General features: G+C 41.8%; 1 protein-coding gene across 4 annotated transcripts in view; it reads left to right on the top strand.

Annotated features, from left to right (window-relative positions):
* diaph2 (diaphanous-related formin 2) overlaps positions 1-22840 on the top strand; it is a 206663-nt gene that overhangs the window by 12785 nt on the left and 171038 nt on the right. For 3 of the 4 annotated variants that reach the window (XM_060885395.1, XM_060885394.1, XM_060885393.1), the window contains one exon: positions 652-756. In XM_060885395.1, coding sequence (XP_060741378.1) covers positions 652-756 — 105 coding nt within the window. Of the gene's footprint in view, positions 1-651; positions 757-21934; positions 22042-22840 lie in introns of those variants that run through there. The other variant, XM_060885396.1, reaches the window with a different exon arrangement.

Below are 22840 nucleotides of genomic sequence, written 5' to 3'. Positions count from 1 at the left end.
AGCATGGTGGTCCTGGAATTTGTTCTTGCAACATTCTAATATGAAGTCCCCTTCTGTCATCCTGACACCTGTCATCATAAAATCCTATGAGCAGCAGGCGTTTGCCCTCCTGAGAAACATCATAGGACAGTTATTGGATCCTTCAGTTTGCTGTCTGATCAAACTTGTCAGTGGATGATGTGGTCAACATGGGGCTACGCCCAAAGAGAGTGCAAGAGGCACTGTCGGGTGAAAAGGCCTGATGTGCAGCTATTGGTTCAATTAATCCCAGAGGTGTTCGGTGCAGTTAAAATCAGGGTTCTGTGCCGCCTTCTTCAATCTGTCCCCTACATACTTTTGATATAGATCTGAGCTCAGACATTTCCAAACTGTTCTGGTTGGATGCATTAGGGATGGACAGGAAGAGAAGTGAATTGTATATTTTCTCCCATGTTTCCGGGTTATGTTTGGTTACCTTTTGTTTTATGTTTATGTCCTGTAAAGCTGCTTTGAGACATTGTCAATTGTAAAAAGCGCTATACAAATAAATTTTAATTGAATTGAATACTAGATATTATATTTTCACTTTCAGATTATTTGCTTGTTATTTTTCCTATCCATATGCTTATTATAACCTTGTATGTATGTATTTTTGTGTATATTCATATAAAGGAGGATATGAACCTGAATGAAGACCGTAAAGCCCCTCTTCGTGAAAAGGACCTGAGCACTAAACGAGAGATGGTTGTCCAGTACATCTCTGCTACAACTAAATCTGTAAGTGTTGCATTTTTCGCTCATAGTTTTAGAATCCTAGACAGAGATGTATCATGGCTATGCAGCAATTCCGCTAATTTTACCCTCTTCTAGCTACAAACTCAAAATAGGCAGAATAAGAATCTGACAGCTATCTCATTAATTAAAACACCCAAAACTAAAGTGATTTTGCTTGCTCTGTGTGCTCTGTGGTTACTCTGTTGTAATATAAATTGCCAAGTGTGCATACACAGAAGGACTTTGTTGTGGTTACAGGAGCTCTACTAATCATAAACACAAGAAATAAACTCATAGACTAAAATGAAAAAATATATATAAATAATATACAAAGGTGCAGTTGTGTTCTTTACAGATGTACCTGGTAAGTACTGTAAATTACAATTGTGTATTTGTACATTGTACATTTTCATAACCATAGAAAAAATAAATATGCATTTACATAGATTCTAGTAAGAGATATTGCATTGTAGAATATTGTACTTTAACTGATGGGATAGGTAATGGTGGATGTGCTAGTTGTTCAAAATAGTTATGGCCTGTGAAAAGATGCAAGAAATAAAATTTATTGTCCGGATGTTTTAGAGCGTAGTGATCTATAGCATCTGCCTGATGATGTCCTGGGAGGTCTTTAATGATGTTATTTGCTCGATTTTTCACCATACACAGTACAGTCAAGTCCTATACTGTGTCAGCTACATATGGTTGAATAAAAGCTTTTTGACTTGAACTGAAATTGGGCACGGCACACAAATTCTCTCAGGTGTTTTAACAGGCTGTTGCGGCCTACTTGTGTCTGATTTGCTGGCTGAACCAAATCGGACTGTAATGAATGTAAACAGGATTGAATCAATCACAGCTGTATAGAACTGTATCATCAGCTCCTGTGGTGGATTGAACTTCCTCAAACTTGACAATGCAGTCTGTGCAGGTCTCCCACTTCAGGTCCTGTGAGATTGTAGTGCCCAAATTGCCAGCACCAGTCTCTCAAACAACTTCATGACCACAGACTTCAAGGCAACAGGTCTCTAGTCATTTAGAATTGTGATCTTGGGTTTCTTAGGCACATTGATGATGGTAGTGCATTTGAGGCATTAAAGATCTGCATTATGATGGGTGACCGCTGTTTTTAAAACATTTGTGTGAGAAACCATATTTTCAATTTCAATTTATTTGTATAAAGCTTTTAACAATTTGCATTGTCTCAAAGCAGCTTTACAGAAGTATAGAAACAGAAGAGTAAAAAAAAAATAAAAAAAAAAAAAAAATATATATATATATATATATATATATATATATATATATATAATCAAAAATAAATGAATACATACTATTAAAGTTTAAAATTAATTTCAAAATAATAATTTAAAATTTATAATAATATATATCTATCCGTATCCGAAAAACTCCCTGAGATGATATGAGGAAGAAACCTTTAGAGGAACCACACTCAGATGAAAACCCATCCTCATTTGGGTGACACTAAACAGTAAATAATGTAAATGTAAATAATGTAATTTCTACAACAGTTTATAATTGTGCAACTGAGAGCTCCTGAGGAACTAATGGGTCACCGCAAACTCTGAGTTCACCATGGACCCAACACTGATTTTCTTTTCCTGTCAAAGTCAGGAAAATGATAGCTGATAAAGACCAGACCATACAGCTGATTCACACAACATTGGTTCAGTGCATGAAAGTTTCCAGGCGACTCCATCCACAACAATCCCATGTGTCACTGGCTGACCATGCAGATCACTCCCTGGCAGGGTGACCACCGGGCGAATAGACTACAACCAGGGGTAGAAAATCAGGATTGACAAAGTAGCTCCAAAAGCAGAGACAGTAGCCCTAGGTACCCGGAACACGGGAGCTCCGGAGTGGCATATTTAGCTCAACAGAGAGCGAGAGGGAGGAGAAAATTGTTAGGTAGGATTGTAATCAGGTGACGGACACTGTACATTATGTGTAAAGTGCAGACAGGGACTCCAGCAAGACTAGCTATGACAGCATAACTAAAAGGCTAGAGGCAGAAGGTGACACAGACACAGAAGGTGACTTTCTGGGATGTAAAGCGTCCCACTACTCCACAGCCTGCAAACCTGAGCAACTTGCGAGGGTGGTAAGCCGACAGCCTCCAGACATCCCAGTTCACCAAACACTCTATGCCCATGAACCCCCAAATCTGCTCCTTTACCTAAGAAAAGCTATTCATAAAAAGCTAGACTAAAGAAATGTGTTTTTATCCTGTGCTGTAAACAAATGTACTGTGGAAATTACAGGAATTACCTGGCAAAAAAGTTGCCAAGAAAATCCTGTAAAAGTGTTGGTATTTGATGTAAAATGGTTTGCAGTATTATACTGGAAAGCTGTTTACAAGAAATTGTTGTATGCTTTGTTATTTTTATGTAAGAGCAAACTTGTATTATGTGTTACAGTATTTTTTTGTAATTTAACCAAATTACATTATTTAGCTGGCAACTAAAGTTGCCAACAAGATCTTGTAAATACACTAATCAAATCAAATTTTATTTGTCACATACATACAGAGTACAACATGCAGTGAAATGCTTTTTACGTCTGTCCGGTATTCAAGCATAAAAAGGAATGGAATTAAGGATAAAAATAAACCAAAAGCAGGTAGATAAATAAAAAGTATGAACTATATAAAAACTATATAAAATATGAAAACATATGTGAAAAATATATGTATAAACATAAATGCGTATGGTTTTAATGATTGTCCTAAATCACTAATAACTATTTGTCACTAAAAGCCAATATGTTGTATTAGTTTTACATAGAAAATGTTGTAATAAATAATTTTTTCAGCAAACTGTAACCTGTTGCCAATATGTTGGTGTAAAGCTATTACAATTAAAGCCATTTAAATTTCTATACAGGTTAATAAAACCAAAGGCCAAAGTGCTATATGAAACATATAAATTATTAAAACATTACCTATTTCTTACAAAAAATTTAAATTGTATTTTAAAACCCTCTGTAACTTTAGGTTAATAGTAAATAATAATAAAATAGGCTGTTATTAAACATACAATATACCATTAAAAAAACTTAACCTGATAGGTCGCATCACGTCTGCCTACATAATTACAGGCTGACACATTGTTCCAGCCATTATATCTAAACACCTTTAGACAGTGAACAATATCTGTTATCAAGATCTTAGCAAAAATAAAAAAGTCAGAACGTACCTATAAAACGTGTACATCACATAAAACAAGTGGCATACATTTCCTTCTGTATATAGCAACTTGCATGCTTAACCACTCAAAGTCCATTAATTTTCTGAGAAGTGTACAAACCTGAGGGTTAAATGTGCTGTTCCTTTCCTCTGAGACCTTTCCAATTTTTTTTTGCCTCCAGCCTTTGTTGTGCCTGTATTGGTGTCATTGGGTGGGTTGATTCCAACAAAACATTGGCAAAAAATCAGTTAAAAAACACAAGCAAGATTTTAGGAATTCAATTAGCTTTACAAAAAGCACTACTAGTTAGTGTTAACCCACACACATTTAAATAAAAAAATCTATTACCTTTGAACAAATGCAAGTGTGCGCCTGTTCCTGGTAAACCAAGTTGAAGTTGTAATAAGATGAAAACAAAGCTGCCAATCCAGCTACAAATTTGGAGTGTGAATTTACAACCACCTGTCCCTTAATACAGAGTATCCACTGGGTTGCAGTTAGAATAATCTGCTAAACGGTCCAAGTTTATTAAATAAATAACAACAAATTACAAAACATACACTACCTAGAACAATAAGTCTGGGAGAGTCTGGAAGAATGTTTTTCCTCATCAGCTGTTGTTGCAGACACCTACAAGAAATTCATTCATTCATCTTCTACCGCTTATCCGAACTACCTCGGGTCACGGGGAGCCTGTGCCTATCTCAGGCATCATTGGGCATCAAGGCAGGATACACCCTGGACGGAGTGCCAACCCATCGCAGGGCACACACACACTCATTCACTCACGCAATCACACACTAGGGACAATTTTACAGAGATGCCAATCAACCTACCATGCATGTCTTTGGACCGGGGGAGGAAACCGGAGTACCCAGAGGAAACCCCCGAGGCACGGGGAGAACATGCAAACTCCACACACACAAGGTGGAGGCGGGAATCGAACCCCGACCCTGGAGGTGTGAGGCGAACGTGCTAACCACTAAGCCACCGTGCCCCCCCCCCCACAAGAAATAAAAATGTCAAACATGTTGTGATACTTTAAATGTATTTACATGCATGTGATCAAACTGTATCACAAACAAAATGTGCATGTGATCAAACAAAAGCACTGTGCATTACTTACATCGTTTGAAAAATGAGTGCTGCAGATTTCTTATTAAAGTGTGACAGAAGAAGTATCACACATGGAATGATACAAGATGCACCACTCTCAACAAATTTCATTATTATGCGCTGCATCTCATCTGAGTTGCTCCCTACTTGCTTTTGTCGAAAGGATCATCGTTCCATTTTATTCCATGGTGGTTTCACTTTTTTCCAGAGTGGTTATACAGTTCTTTGGGTGTGAAAAGTTATGGCCAGTCATTTTTCAACTCAGCAATGGGTGGCGGTGGACAGGCATTGATGGACTTCTGTTGGAGATAGTATGTTGCTTTCATTAACTGACTGAGATATGCTCGTTCTACCCCAGCTGCCCCCTCAGTACTATAGAGAGCCTTCAATTCTTTTTGTTTATCTTTAAGACTCTCCTCATTTTCCTCTACAGGACACTCAGGCTGCCATCTCTCACAATCGTACTGGTTAGCAGGTCCTGGAGCAATGTCTTCTGCCGGTGAATTTGAGGTCTTTTTTGGTTTCCTGCGTTTTGAGAACAAGCAGCCAAGGTTAACATGCTCTACTCTTGTTTTAAGTTGAGTCAGAAGAGATCCATAGCCAGTTCCGATCCTTGTACAATCTCTCAGGTTATCAGCAAAACTTTGTGGATACTGTTTTACAATCTTTTTGGCCACAACCAGACACTGTGATTTTGATGGATTTAACGCTGTCAGCCTCATCTCACTAATAACAATTCTCACTAATTCTCTGCAATCTTTAACTGTAGGGTGTTTTCCCAGTGCAATGGCTGTTTTAATACCAGATGGCCTCCTATTCCATGGCTCTTCAAAGTTTTTAAGCTAAACCAAAATCCACAGTTGAACCGGAGCTGTTTGTGCTGGACACCCTTGGTGTGGTTGAGGAACAAGACCCGAAAGATGGAGAATCCTCTGGCATATCAGAAATGTTTGAGGACTCTAGAGGTGTTACTTTTACATAACTTGTTTGGTCTGAAAGAAAATTATTAATGAACTGATGAAGAAACAACAAACACTTAAGATTGAATTACAAAACAAAAACATTACATTTCTTTGTTAGTGTTCCACAAAAAGGCTAAGTTGCATACGTTTGAGGTGGTTTTACAAGTGATCAGACAAATCTGGGAAAGAGTGATGAAAAATAATTACTGGTAAGCCATTCATCTTGTACTGTGGCATCAGAGGTCCAAATTGGATTATAAGCTCTGGATAGTGACAGAGGTAATGGTGTTTTGGTTTAAGGGAAAATTCTGGAAATAACTCCACGCTAGAATTGATATATTCTTCAATAAGAACACTCAAATAAGCAACCTGATCAGCAGTAATAGCTGGTGAACACACATGCTATTTCTCGCAGGAGCAGGATCAACTTCCATACACTATTTTCGCCTGGGTTTTTTATCCTGTTTAGAACAGGGAGGACTCTCAGGCACCAATTTTGGACTGCATGTCCACCCAGCTTCTGAGTATTTGGACAAAAATTTTGGAGGTTTGTCATCTGCATTATTTCCAAGATAAGAAAACTGCCTTATACTTCTATTCAGTTTCTCAGTGTCTACCAAATTATTGATGAATAATGCCAAGTCGCTGGAAACAATGCCCTCAACAGATCATGACCTAGACATGGAAGGAGACCAGGCTGGCAGACATGAAAGTAAAGCAGCTGGTTGAATATCGAACTTTATTCCACACACTGATTCTGTGTTGCTTTCTCTTAGGTTTTCAACATGCTGATATAACAGCTTTGTTCTATTCAGTCCAGCTGACAATGTACTAGACTTGAATGTTTGTCTTTCTATATCACAAAATCTACCAAAAAAGTACTCTTGCTGAAGTTTTACTGGAAGCCACCAATATTGTGAGACACCAGACTGTCTCCTGCATAGCACACAGAGCACCTCCTGCATAGCACACGATAGCACACAGAGCACCTTTAATAACTTTACCATCATTCAGTTTAACCCTACTTTCCTCTATGTCCTTTAGGTCATGAATCAGTTGATTAAAACTATTTCCTGCCAAAATGTTTGAAATCTTGTTCCCTGCAGAATTGCGGACACAATTTACAGTAATACATTTCTTATTTCGAATCAGGTTGTAATAATAATGACAATGTATACAATCAGTAAAATAAGTAATCCATTTAAACTTTAAGCAGGGAAAGAAACAGAAATTGCAATTTTTTTATACAGTTATTTTAAAAATACCTTATGACAAATCAAATTGCTTCAAGTTAAGTTTAATTAAGATGCAGTTATGTGTTAAATGCTACATTTACAACTACTGAGTAAAATTAAACAGGGAAAACAAATAAGTTTATCTAACAAAGAAAATTGTTCATCTAACAACATTAAACACTTATTTTATAATGTTTTTCATGACCCAAAACTGACTGCATGTATGTATTAACCATGTGGCTTCAGCTCACAGCACATCAGTCGAAATGCAAATTATTTGTTACAAAGAATACTTTAATATACGTTCTCTACAGCTAAAGCGAATGAAACTTTGGCAAACAAGAGAATTAATCCATGTTAAAATGGCATTTACGAAGCTTTTGTCCGTTTTTACTTTTTAGTTCAGAATCATCACACGTTTGCATCCACTATGGTGAGCGCCACCATGCTATTTGTTGCCTCCCGCCTAAAAATTACCCTAAAGATAACAATACATTTCTAACTAACAGAACATCATTTACAATGTTTTTTGACTATTCTAAATAATAATGCCTCTTCAGCCACTCTTCACTCTTCAGAACTCACTGGCTCAGACTCATAGTGTCACATTAAAATACATTACTGTGAAAATGCAAGAACTACAGAGACATCAAATTAACCTGTGTATTCATAGTTTACATGGAAAAATACTGTAAAATTTTGCTGTAGAAACTTCAGCAATTTGTTACAGTGTGGACTTAAACACTGAGACTGTGTCTGACTCCTGAACACTGATTGGAAGGCTGTCCCATAACTGTGGGGCTCTGTAAGAAAAAGCTCTGCCTCCTGCTGTAGCCTTTTGTACTTGAGGTACTTCCAAATAGCCTCTGATCGGAGTAGGCATGATGGATCATAAAAAAAAAAACAAAAGATCACTCCGGTACCTTGGCCCATGACCATGAAGTGCTTTATAGATTAGTAATTGTATTTTATAATCAATGCAAAACCTCACTTGGAGCCAATGCAATGAGAATAAGATAGAGGTGATATGTTCATATCTTCTGGTTCTAGTTAGGACTCTAGCTGCTGCATTCTGGACTAACTGGAGCTTGTTTATTTTACAGTTAGTATATAGTTAGCATATAGTACAATAATCCAAACTGGAAGTAACAAATGCATGAACTATGCATGAACTGCGTGTTTCTGCATTATGTAATGACATATCATGTAATTCCCTTGTGATATTATTTATGTGAGCTTCAAATGAGAGGCTGGTATTAATAATCACACCAAGGTCTTTTACTGCTGCATATGATATAATAGAAGGACCATCCAGAGTTGCTCTGTAATCAGAAAGCTTACTTCTGGCTGCCTGTGGTCCTAGTAAAAGCACTTCATCTTGACCCATGTTTCTGTTAACACAGAACACTAAACTTCTGATCTGTAATTATTTCATAAGAGCTTTAGATGCAAGAGATTTTATATTTGACAGACCTAACTTCAGATCAATGTGTATTCACTATAATCAAATTTTATGCTAGTAAGGTTAGTAAAACTAATTTTCTGAGTGTTTATAGACCATCAGATGGTTAAAGACCATCTGGGCCCTTTGCTTTAATAATTTTCCATTTCTGGAAGACCCAGCAGAATTTTTGCTTTTTAAAGTCTCTGCGGATGGCATGGAGGTGATCAGACTGTGGCACTGCTGAGGTGGTATGGAAGTTTCCAAATTAAATACAAACTTGCTCTCATCTGAAAAGAGACTTTGGACCACTGGGCAACAGTCCAGTTCTTCTTCTCCTTAGCCCAGCTAAGACGCCTCTGACGTTGTCTGTGGTTCAGAAGAGGCTTAACACAGAGTTGTAACACGTAATACGACAGCTGTAGCCAAATTCCTTGACACGTCTGTGTGTGGTGGCTCTTGATGCCTTGACTCCAGCCTCAGTCCATTCCTTGTGAAGTTCACCCAAATTCTTGAATTGATTTTGCTTCTCAAGGCTGCGGTTCTCTCTGTTGGTTGTGCACCTTTTTCTTTCACATTCTTTCCTTCAACTCAACTTTTTGTTAACGTGCTTGGATACAGCACTCTGTGAACAGCCAGCTTCTTTGGCAATGAATGTTTGTGGCTTACCCTCCTTGTCAAGAGTCAAGTCAAGAAGCTTTTATTGTCATTTCAACCATATATAGCTGTTGCAGTACATAGTGAAATGAGACAACGTTTCTCCAGACAAGACAAGACAGACAAGACAGTGCAGGACAATACAAACAAGACAGACAAGACAGGGCAGACAAAGGGTTACAAGACAATACACAAAATACAAAAAAGACAATACACAAAAGACAGTAAACAAAAAACAGCGCCGACTGACCAGTGTAAATACTGTATGTAAATACTGTAAGTTCAGACAATATTGCATGCAGTAATATTAGAACACGGTTTCTTAGCAGCAGGTCCCTGAGATAGTGTATAAAACAGCAACAACTGAAATATTGTGCAGTATGTGCCAACCAACTGAAATGTTAGACAGTGTGCAAAGAGCAAATAAGTAAAAGTGTGCAAAACAGCATGTAAACAGTTTGTAAACAGTAAGCATGTAAACAGTTTGATGAATGTAAGCATGTAAACAGTTTGATGAATGTAAGCAGCATGTAAACAAGTTGATAGATGTATTTTAGAAGTGTGTGTATGTGGTGTAGGTCTGTGCAGTCCATACAGATGATGTGCGTGTGTATGTTGTGCTCAGTACAGTTCAGTTCACTTAATAAGGAGTCTGATGGCTTGTGGGAAGAAACTGTTACACAGTCTGGTATTGAGGGCCCGAATGCTTCGGTACCTTTTTCCAGATGGCAGGAGGGTGAAGAGTGGGTGTGTGGGGTCATCCGCAATGCTGTTAGCTTTGCGGATGCAGTGTGTGGTGTAAGTGTACATGATAGAGGGAAGAGAGACTCCAATGATCTTCTCAGCTGTCCTCACTATCCGCTGCAGGGTCTTGCGCTCCGAGATGGTGCAGTTCCCAAACCAGACAGTGATGCAGCTGCTCAGAATGCTCTCAATGGTCCCTCTGTAGAACATGGTCAGGATGGGGGGGAGGGAGATGTGCCTTTCTCAGCCTTCGTAGAAAGTAGAGACGCTGCTGGGCTTTCTTGGTGGTGGAGCTGGTGTTGAGTGACCAGATGAGGTTCTCCGCTAGATGAACACCAAGAAATTTGGCGCTCTTGACGATCTCTACCGATGATCCGTCAATGTTCAGTGGAGAGTGGTTGCTCTGTGCTCTTCTGAAGTCAACAACCATCTCTTTAGTTTTATCAACATTCAGAGACAGGTTGTTGGTTCTACACCAGGTAGTTAGCTGTTGCACCTCCTCTCTGTATGTTGACTTGTCGTTCTTGCTGATGAGACCCACCACAGTCGTGTCATCGGCGAACTTGATGATCTAGTTTGATCTGTGCATTGCTGCACAGTCGTGAGTCAGCAGAGTGAACAGCAGGGGACTGAGCACGCAGCCTTGAGGATCTCCAGTGTTCAGTGTGGTGGTGTTGGTGATGCTGTTCCCGATGCGGACTTTGCTATGAGAGGTGAGAACACGCTGGATCTTGTTTACACGAACATTCCCGGCGCGTACCGTGCGGAGCCCCGCCCCCACCTCGGCTACTCAGACCACATCTCTGTTATGCTAATTCCAGCATACAGACCACTCGTCAGACGCTCAAAATCGGTTCTGAAGCAGGTAAAAACCTAGCCAGCAGGAGCCACCTCTGCTCTTCAGGACTGCTTTGAGTGCACTGACTGGAATATCTTCAGGAAGGCTGCAACCAACGGTGACTCTGTCAACTTGGAGGAGTAACGGCAAGGAAGACTATCCCTCCCTCCGACGACCAGGTGCTCTGTCTATCCACGGCCGACGTGAGGAGATCTCTATGCAGAGTTAACCCATGGAAGGCTGCTGGACCAGACAACATTCCTGGCAGGGTGCTCAGAGAATGTGCAGAACAGCTAGCGGATGTCTTTACGGACATCTTCAACATTTCCCTGAGCAAAGCCGTTGTTCCTACGTGCCTCAAGACAACCACCATTGTCCCCGTCCCAAAGAAGTCTACAGTGTCCTGCCTCAATGACTATCATCCCATCGCACTCTCACAAATAGTTATGAAGTGCTTCGAGAAGCTCATGAGGCACATCAGGACCCAGTTACCACTGGACCCCCTACAATTCGTGTATCGTCCAAACCGCTCCACAGACAATGCCATTGCCACAGCACTCCATTTAGCCCTCACCCATCTGGACAATAAAGACACTTATGTACGAATGCTGTTCATAGACTTTAGTTCAGCACAATATTCAATATTCTTTTGTATTCAATACAAACATCCCTCAGCACCTGATTGAGAAGCTGAGCCTGCTGGGACTAAACACCTCCCTCTGCAAATGTGAAGGGTGTCCATGATTGTCTTCACAATTAAAAGTACCGAAGACTTAAACTACTTCAGTCTGTGTGTACTGAATTTATATTCAAGATTCAAGATTTTTATTTGTCACATACACAATTATATATACACATAAGGGCATATATAACCAGCAGTGAAATGTGAGTCAGGTCCGCTCCATGGACATTGCACTTATTAGAAAAACACAAAAATGAAAGAATGAGATGAAAGTAAACAATGAAAATGTAAGAATAAAATATATAAAAAAAGAAAAAAAAATATATATATATATATATATATATATATATATATATATATATATATATATATATATATATATATATATACTGTAGAATGGAAAATAATGTGCATGAATGTAAACTGTAGTTATAAATATGATACACAGGGATGTACAAGAGGCAATGTGCATTTGTGCATTAAACTGTAGTCTTAAATATTAAGATACACAGGAATGTGCAAGAGGCAAATGTGCAAACAGGTTGACACTTTCAGTATGTCAATGTGAGGTAGAGAGAGACGAAAATCTTAATGGTAAAGTGAATATTAAGTGGCGACATGAAGATGTTAAGAGGCTGGGTTTGAGTTTAGGAGCCTGATGGCCTGGGGGAAGAAACTCCTCCTAAGTCTCTCGGTTTTTGCCATCAGGCTACAGAAGCGCTTACCATTTGGTAAGCGCTTCTGTAGCCTGATCTGGCAGCAAAGTGAAAAGATGGTTATTGGGGTGGATTGAGTCCTTGATGATTTTAGTAGCACTGTTTTTGCAGCGTTTGAGGTAGATGTCCTGCAGAGAGGGGAGAGCAGACCCTGTGATGCGCTGAGCTAAGCGCACAACTCTCTGCAGGGCTTTGCAGTCTTGACTGGAGCTGTTCCCATACCACACTGAGATACACTGAGTCAATACACTTTCCATGGCCCCTGAATAGAAAGCTTTCAGGATTGCTGGTGAGACCAGCAATTTTCTCAGCTGTCGCAGATGGTATAGTCTTTGCCTGGCTTTATTAACCTGTGTGTGAATGTGGGTAGTCCAAGTCAGGTCCTTGGAGATGTTTACACCGAGGTACTTGAAGCTGCTCACCCTCTCCACAGGTGTACCGCTGATCATAAGAGGAGTATAGGGCTGCTGTTGTCTCTTCCTGAAGTCGATAATCAGCTCTTTAGTTTTGCTCGCATTCAGAGAGAGACAATTGTCCTGGCCCCATGATGTTAGTCTCTCTACCTCATCTAGGTATGCAATCTCATTGTTGTTGTGGATAAGGCCCAGAACCACAGTATCATCAGCGAATTTGATAATAGATGTGGAGCTGTGGGAAGATATGCAGTCATGTGTGTAGAGAGAGTAGAGCAGGGGACTCAGGACACAGCTTTGTGGGGCTCCTACGTTCAGGGTGATGGAGTTGGAGGTGTACTGGCCTACTTCTTCAAGATGGCGCCGCTGTGTCCGGTCGCCGTCCAGGTGGTCGCTCCGCTTAGATTGTGCTTTTATTTACTTTTTTACCTACTTTTGCTTTATCTTTTTACACACATAACCTCTGTACTGATCACTTACGACAAAGGAACACTTTTGGACATTGGACATAGCTTCTCTAACCTGTTTCAGGACACTTTATCCCTCAACCCATCGTGGCCATCTGTGATTCTCCGGAACGCTGAGACGAACAATGGCCACCTGTGTTATAGTACATAAGTTTCACTATTTGAGTTGAATTACTGAAATAAATGAACTTTTCCATGACATTCTAATTTATTGAGATGCACCTGTAAAGTGCAACGTGTGCAGCCTAGTGTGAGACAAAAGACAGTTCAAAAAGACAATACAAAACACAACAAGACAAATACACAAAATAGACCTGGTCAGTGTGCATACTGTATATCATAAATTCTGAAGGAGTCTGATGGCTTGAGGGAAGAAACTATTGCACAATCTGGTTTTGAGGGCTTGAATGCTACGGTACTTTTTTCCAGATGGCAGGAGGGGAAACACTGTGTGTGGGGTCATCCACAATGCTGTTGACTTGCGGATGTTACGGATACAGCTTCTGTTATTAATGTCCATGATGGAGGGAAGAGAGATTCCAATGATCATCTCAGCTGTTCTCACTGTCCGCACCAGAGTCTTGTGATCTGAGATGGTATACCAGATAATTATCCCCAATAACGCTCATGACGTGATCACGTTCATGACGTGATCCGCCCTAAACAGCTGGAAGCCGGGCAACTGCAATGCGTTTTCCAGAATGGCTTCATTCAGCCAGGTATCTGTAAAATGTATGAAGCAGAGTTAGAATAATCCTTATTTGTGCAGGTGAGAAGTAGTATTTTGTCAGTTTTGCTAGGGAGGGACCGGAGGTTTGTCAGATGAATACTAGGAAATGCAGTTTTGAACCAATTTGCCGGCTTGCTTCCCATGCTTGCGCGTCCTGGAGCACTTATACAGAACTGATGCTTCTCTAATTGGAATGTCGCAATAATCAAAAAACAGCTTTAAATTGTGTGATGTTTGCTGTCAAATGTTTAGTAATTTGTCTCTGGTAAAACTGATTGTTAAAATAACTAAAGACAAGACAAACCAACAAAAACAATGGGAGAGTTCCACACCGAGGCAGCTTTTGTTGCGCCATCTTGGATCGTCCTAAATGGCTTCCTAATTAAAACATGAAATTGCCACCAATATTTTAATATGCTTCAATATTATCAAGCCACATTATTGTCCATTTGTATTAAAAATGGAAACATTAATTGTGGCTAAACGGCACTTTTCCGGAGGCTTTTTGACTGCAATTGTTCTATGAAGACCACTACTGGCAAGACTTCTCTGGACTTTAGATGGGTGCACCTGGTTCCCACTGGTTCCTGCCAGTTATTTGCTGATGGCCCTGCTGAACATCTCATGTCATAGAAAAGAAAGCATTGTGTCTTTCATCTGCTGCATTAAGTTTCCTTGGCCAACCACTAGGGTCCCCATCATTGCACACTTATTTAAGAATCATCAAAGTAACTTGAACAACACATCTTGAAACTCCAGTCTGCTTTGAAATATTCACCTGGGAGAGACATTGCTTATGCAAGATATTAACTACCTTGTATCTTGTTTCTGTTCTCAGTCTTGCCATGATGAGCTGTGATATGAAACTGTCTTTCAAAGCCTCACTTTAGTTATAAGCCTAAAGCTGTTTCTGTTTCAGTTAATGTGTTTCAACCTACATATGAAATTGATGATCATAATACACCTGATTGGTATAATTGGTTAATCGTACACCTGACCATGTTCCTACAAAATCGCTGACTTTGTGCACACATAGAAAATGTGCAAGATGCTGGTTTTTCAGCCAAAGGCAGTGTAGTAACACAAAATATTTATTTGATTTGGATATTTCTTTTATTTGCTCATTTTGCATTTTGTAAATTGATAAAAATAACAATTAAACTATGTTTTTGAAAGCATTCCTGCAATCTTATATTTTTTTTAAACTTGCCTAAAACTTGCACATTATAATATAATGAACATATAGTAAATTGTGATAGTTGCTGCAGGATGTAAGTATATACACTCACTTGCAGGATGCAGTTATATATACTCATGCTTCAGTTTGGACACTCATGACATTTTCACCAGTTTAACAGTCATCCTTTCTTGGACCGCTTTAGGACAGTAATAACCACTACAATCTGGGAGCATCAACAAGACTGCCCTTTTGGAGAAGTTCTGAAAAACGTGTTCAGCCGTCAGTTTGGCATTTGTCAGAGTTGTTCAAATCTTTACATATTTTTCCTGCGTCCAACACATCATTCAGAGATTTTAAAGGTAATGCTGATCAGTGTATGTTACTAGCATAATAAAATATTCAAATGTTACTGTGGTACTGAGTTATAGATCTGGATTTTATACAGTGTATGGTGGTCAAGGACTGGGTTTGGGAACTCCTTCTAAAGATTCTTTTTTTTTCTTTGTACCCAATTAGATTATTATATGGTAACTTTCTAGCATGATGGTTATCTCTGGCTGCTGTTGGTCAGCTTTTGTGTATTTAAGAGGTTTTCTAGTGGTAAAGGAGGTTCTCTTTTTGACCGCATACAAGTATAGTTTACTGAGCATTAGAGTTCAGGATTTATTGACTACCTCCCTGTGTCTCAGATAATTCTGTTTTATTTAGGGTTATTACTGAACAAACAGTGTAAATATTACATTTCACTACCTTTGCTGATTATTAACAGACCAATCCAGTTTCCTCTTCTCCATTTGTGTTGCCATCAATAAGCAATATATTGTGGAACAGTATTGTTAAGTGGCTAATTTACATAAATTGCTCAGTGTCAACCTTTCTTGTGCACCACCAAGTAAGTTTAAGATTTCCTCCAATACTGCCAGAGGCCCCAACATGTGAACAAGGTGTTCACATTTCATCCATCCATCTTCTACCGCTTATCCGGGGCCGGGTCGCGGGGGCAGCAGTCTAAGCAAGGACACCCAGACTTCCCTCTCCCCAGACACTTCCTCCAGCTCCTCCGGGGGAATACCGAGGCGTTCCCAGGCCAGCCGAGAGACATAGTCCCTCCAGCGTGTCCTAGGTCTTCCCCGGGGCCTCCTCCCGGTTGGACATGCCCGGAACACCTCCCCCGGGAGGCGTCCAGGAGGCATCCGGAACAGATGCCCGAGCCACCTCAGCTGACTCCTCTCGATGTGAAGGAGCAGCGGCTCTACTCTGAGCTCCTCCCGAGTGACCGAGCTCCTCACCCTATCTCTAAGGGAGCACCCAGCCACCCTGCGGAGGAAACTCATTTCGGCCGCCTGTATCCGGGATCTTGTCCTTTCGGTCATGACCCAAAGCTCATGACCATAGGTGAGGGTAGGAACGTAGATCGACTGGTAAATAGAGAGCTTCGCCTTGCGGCTCAGCTCTTTCTTCACCACAACAGACCGGTATATCGACCGCATCACTGCAGAAGATACACCGATCCGCCTGTCGATCTCCCGCTTCATCCTTCCCTCACTCGTGAACAAGACCCCAAGATACTTAAACTCCTCCACTTGAGGCAGGAGCTTTCCACCAACCTGAAGGGGACAAGCCACCCTTTTCCGGCTGAGAACCATGGCCTCGGACTTGGAGGTGCTGATTCTCATCCCCGCCGCTTCACACTCGGCTGCAAACCGTCCCAGTGCACGCTGGAGGTCCTGATTTGAAGAAGCCAACAGGACAACATCATCTGCAAAAAGCATAGACGAAATCCCGTGGTCCCCAAACCGGACACCCTCTGGCCCCCGACTGCGCCTAGAAATCCTGTCCATATAAATAATGAACAGGACCGGTGACAAAGGGCAGCCCTGCCGGAGTCCAACATGCTCCGGGAACAAGTCTGGCTTACTGCCGGCAATGCGAACCAAACTCCTGCTCTGGTCATATAGGGACCGGACAGCCCTTAGCAGAGGGCCCCGGACCCCATACTCCCAGAGCACCCCCCACAGATCACCACGAGGGACACAGTCGAATGCCTTCTCCAGGTCCACAAAGCACATGTGGACTGGTTGGGCAAACTCCCATGAACCCTCCAGCAACCTGGTGAGGGTGTAGAGATGGTCCACTGTTCCACGAACGGGACAAAACCCGCATTGTTCCTCCTGAATCCGAGGTTCAACTATCGGCGGAATTCTCCTCTCCAGTACCCTGGCATAGACTTTTCCGGGGAGGCTGAGGAGTGTGATCCCCCTGTAGTTGGAACACACCCTCCGGTCCCCCTTCTTAAACAGAGGGACCACCACCCCAGTCTGCCAGTCCAGAGGCACTGTCCCCAGCCGCCACGCGATGTTGCAGAGGCGTGTCAACCAAGACAGCCCCACAACATCCAGAGACTTGAGGTACTCAGGGCGGATCTCATCCACCCCCGGTGCCTTGCCACCGAGGAGCTTCTCAACCACCTCAGTGACCTCAGCTTGGGGGATCGATGAGTCCTCAACTGAGCCCTCTGCCTCTGCTTCCTCAGTGGAAGACATGTCGGTGGGGTTGAGGAGATCCTCGAAGTACTCCTTCCACCGTCCGAGAATGTCCCTAGTCGAAGTCAGCAGATTCCCACTCCCACTGTAAACAGTGTGAGCAGGGCACTGCTTCCCCCTCCTGAGGCGCCGGACGGTTTGCCAGAATTTCTTCGAGGCCAACCGATAGTCCTTCTCCATGGCCTCACCGAACTCCTCCCAGACCCGAGTTTTTGCCTCCGAAACCACCCGGGCTGAAGCTCGCTTGGCCCTCCGGTACCTATCAGCTGCCTCCGGAGTCCCCCGAGCCAACCAGGCTCGATAGGACTCCTTCTTCAGCTTGACGGCATCCCTTACTTCCAGTGTCCACCACCGGGTTCGGGGATTGCCGCCACGACAGGCACCGGAGACCTTACGGCCACAGCTCCGCACGGCCGCGTCGACAATGGAGGTGGAGAACATGGTCCACTCAGACTCAATGTCTCCATCCTCCCCCGGGATCTGGTTGAAGCTCTGCTGGAGGTGGGAGTTGAAGATCTCTCTGTCCGGAGACTCTGCCAAACGTTCCCAGCAGACCCTCACAGTACGTTTGGGTCTGCCAAGTCTGTCCAACTTCCTCCCCGGCCATCGGATCCAACTCACCACCAGGTGGTGATCAGTTGACAGCTCCGCCCCTCTCTTTACCCGAGTGTCCAAGACATACGGCCGGAGGTCAGATGAAACAACCACAAAGTCGATCATCGACCTCCGACCTAGTGTGTCCTGATGCCATGTGTACTGATGGACACCCTTATGCTTGAACATGGTGTTTGTTATGGACAAACTGTGACTAGCACAGAAGTCCAATAACAGAACACCACTCGGATTCAGGTCGGGGGGGGGCGTTCCTCCCAATCACGCCCCTCCAGGTGTCACTGTCGCTGCCCACGTGAGTGTTGAAGTCCCCCAGTAGAACGACTGAGTCCCCGGTCGGAGCACTTTCCAGCACCCCTCCCAGAGACGCCAAGAAGGTCGGGTACTCTACACTGCCATTTGGCCCGTAAGCACAAATAACAGTGAGAGACCTCTCCCCGACCCGAAGGCGCAGGGAAACGACCCTCTCGTTCACCGGGGTGAACTCCAACACATGGCTGCTGAGCTGGGGGGCTATGAGCAAGGCCACACCAGCCCGCCGCCTCTCACCGCGGGCAACTCCAGAGTAGTAGAGAGCCCAGCCTCTCTCGAGGAGTTGGGTTCCAGAGCCCAAGCCGTGCGTGGAGGCGAGCCCAACTATATCTAATTGGTATCTCTCAGCCTCCCGCACCAGCTCAGGCTCCTTCCCCCCCAGCGAGGTGACATTCCATGTCCCTAGAGCCAGATTCCGTGTCCGGGGATTGGGTCGCCGAGGCTCCCGCCTTCGACTGCCACCCAATCCACATTGCACCAGCCCCTTACGGTTTCTCCTGCAGGTGGTGGGCCCACAGGAGATCGGCCCCACGTCGCTCCTGAGCTGAGCCCGGCCGGGCCCCATGGGGTAAGACCCGGCCACCAGGCGCTCGCATGCAAGCCCCAACCCCGGGCCTGGCTCCAGGGTGGGGCCCCGGTTGCGCCATACCGGGCGACATCACGGACCTTGCTATATTTCTCTTCATAGAGGGGTTTTGAACCGCTCTTTGTCTGGCCCGTCACCCAGGACCTGTTTGCCTTGGGAGACCCTACCAGGGGCAAAAAGCCCCAGACAACATAGCTCCTAGGATCATTCAGGCACGCAAACCCCTCCACCACAATAAGGTGGCGGTTCAAGGAGGGGTGTTCACATTCCTGCACTCAAAATTAATTTTCCACTCTGACTTGTGTGATGATAAACTAAATTATATGCTATTATGTTACATATATACAGTCTATGGAAAGGAAATGGAATTCTAAACAGTTAAATCCCACCAGTGCATTTTTTCATTATCCCAGACACACTGATTCAGAATGTCCTGAAAAATAAAGAAACAACTGTTTTGCTTAAAACCAGAGCACAAAAGGGTCAGCTGATGAGAAGAACAGCAATTATTGACTGAAACCATAGAATGTGAAATTTTTTACTCATAGTTTTCACTGAGTTAATATCTGGTATCTTCTGTAAACAAATCCTTTGTCTTAACTTAAAAAGAAAAATGCCAGAGGCTGACACTATAGGCGAAAATAGTTGGGTAGAGAAGTCTAGTTGTTATCATTGCCTCTTTGTATTTGGTTAGGTTCTTATGTGTATCATTGTATTTGGTTTGTCAGAAATTAGATTTTTTTTTTTACAGATCATTTACAAAAAGAACTACAGTAATACCTCGAGATACGAGTTTAATTTGTAAATTCATGACAAAATTGTCATGAGGCACATCAAGACCCAGTTACCACCCTCACTGGACACCCTGCAGTTTGCTTTTCGTCCAAACCGCACCACGGACGATGCCATTGCCACAGCCCTTCATTTAGCCCTCACCCACCTGGACAATAAATTCGGGCTCTCACGACCAGACTCTGTAACAGTTTCTTTCCACAAGCCATCAGACTCCTTAATAACTGAAACTGAACCGTTCTGAGCACAACATACACATGCATATCAACTGTATCAACACACACATCAACACACACTTCCAATATACATCCATCAGCCTGTTTACATGCTGTTTTACATCCATCAACATCCATCAACCTGTTTACATGCTGATGTTGTCTTTTTTGTATTGTTTTGTAATTTTTTGTCCTGCACTGTCTGCACTGTTTGCACCAGGTTGCACAGTCACAATTTATGTGGCCAAGACTTACTAAGTCCTTCGCCCTGTCGTGCAGAAATGGTCGTGGAGAAATGTTGTCTCATTTTTCTGTGTACTGCAACAGCTATATGTGGTTGAAATGACAATAAAAGCTTCTTGACTTGACTTGATGTACAGTATTTACAGTATGAATACAGTATGATCTGGATAATATACAGATGAATATTCTATGGATATTCAGGTTTGTATATACAAGATATACATGTTGGGTGCAATAGACATGATGTACATGGTGTTATGTTCTATCGGGGTATATATTATGTTATGTGGGTGGTCACCGGGAGGCAAAGTTCAGTAAGGTGACAGCTCTAGAGAAAAAGCTGTTTCTCAGTCTACCGTTTTTTGTTCGGAGGCTAAGAATACTTTCTCAGTATTTCATATTTTTTTTAGTACATAGATAAATAAATAATAAAAGAATGAATGAACATCCAGAAATTAAATGAGGAAAAAACAAATCATCCTTCCTAACTCCACAGACATTGAGACTTTCTAACAGCCATTTGTTAATACTGAAAACTTTTGAAATGAAATGTGTTAGTATCCTTATAATCACATAGTCTATATAGTTGCCAACTGCCCCTCCCACACACACATTATATATTGCTATATTTCTACATAAATATGACCCTAAAAGCAAACAAACAAATGAGCCAATAATATTGTACTTCTTCATTTAATTATTGATCCAGAATTACATATCTGTTGTAAGCCAGCTGTCCTGGCCCAGATGAAGCAATACAGGCTCAAAGCATGATACTTCCACCATGTTTCACAGACAGTATAAGGTTCTTATGCTGGAATTTAGTATTTTCCTTTCTCCAAAAATAATGCTTTTCATTTTTAAACAAAAAGTTTTATTTTGGTCTCATTCCTCCACAAATTATATTCTAATAGTACTTTGGCTTGTCCATATAATCTTCAGCAAACTTCTTGGGCAGCAATGTAGTGGCTTTCTCCTTGTAGCTCTGCTTTGCACACCAACCTTGCTCAGTGTTCACCTGATGGCAGACTCATGAACGTTAACATAAGATAAAGTAAAAGAGGCCTAAGTAAAGTAAAAGTTGTATTCCTTACTGACCCAACAGTTACATGTCTTGCTTTTGGAGTGATCTTTGTTGATTGACCACTTCTAGATATGTTCCAGTGGTCTTAAATTTCCTCCATTTGTACAGAATCTATATAACTTATATATGAGTCCAATCTTTAAGAAAGGATTTTGCAATGATCACATCACAATACCTGTAACTGCTGCTAAAATACTAATGTGTTCATTCCAGTATTTCTGCACAAGTAATATCGAGTGAACTTACAGTATTTACACTGGAAGGCGCTGCTTTTGTGTAATGTCTTGTGTTTTTTGTTTGCACTGTCCTTTTGTCTTTTGTCTTGCACTGTTTGCACCAGGTTGCACAGATGCACTTTATATGGCTAGGATTACTTAAGTCCTTAGCTCTGTCTTTGTTTTATGTAGCACCATGATCCTGGAGAAACTGAAGATTTCACCGGAGATTTCAGCTTCTTGACTTGACTTGACAATCACACGTCATTAACCTCAGACTTCATATGTATCTCTCAGAAGTGAGTACACCCCTGACATTTTTGTAAATATTTTATTTTCTTATATTGCTATAAGAAAATTGCCAAGACCCTGAAACTGAGCTGCAGCATGGTGGCCAAGACCATACAGCAGTACAACAGGACAGGTTCCACTCAGAACAGGCCTCGCCATGGTCGACCAATGAAGCTGAGCGCACGTGGTCAGCATCATATCCAGAGGTTGTGTTTGGGAAATGCTGCCAGCATTGCTACAGAGGTTGAAGGGGTGGGGGTTCAGCCTGTCAGTGCTTAGACCATATCTCAGAAGGAAGCCTCTTCTAAAGATGATGATGATGACACCAAATTTATTTGGTTCAGATGGTGTTAAACGTGTGTTGGTAACTAGGTGAGGAGTACAAAGACAAGTGTGTCTGTACATTCACTACTTTAAATTGTAGCAAAGTATCATTTCTTCAGAGTTGTCACATGAAAAGATATAATAAAATTTTTACAAAAATGTGAGGGGTGTACTCACTTCTGTGAGATACTGTATATCTCTGTTCTTTAAATAAAATATAGGACACTCATGGTTTGATTTTGTCATCTCATTGACTGAAATCAGATGAACTCAAATTAATTACAAAACCTAGAGGTCAGAGGTCATAGACATGTAATATTGGAACATTTACCTGAATAAAAATTACCAAGTACAATATATTTGTCTGATATGTTTGGGATCTTTGTCTGCTTTTGGGACTTGAAAATCTGATAATATTTTGGGTCATATTTATGCAGAAATATAGAAATTTGCATACACACTGTATGTGTGTGTGTATGTATG

This window comes from Tachysurus vachellii, chromosome 13 (assembly GCF_030014155.1).
Source record: "Tachysurus vachellii isolate PV-2020 chromosome 13, HZAU_Pvac_v1, whole genome shotgun sequence".
NCBI classification, from domain to species: domain Eukaryota; kingdom Metazoa; phylum Chordata; class Actinopteri; order Siluriformes; family Bagridae; genus Tachysurus; species Tachysurus vachellii.
The sequence above is the reverse complement of the archived record's forward strand: the minus strand, read 5'-3'. Positions and strand labels throughout refer to the sequence as shown.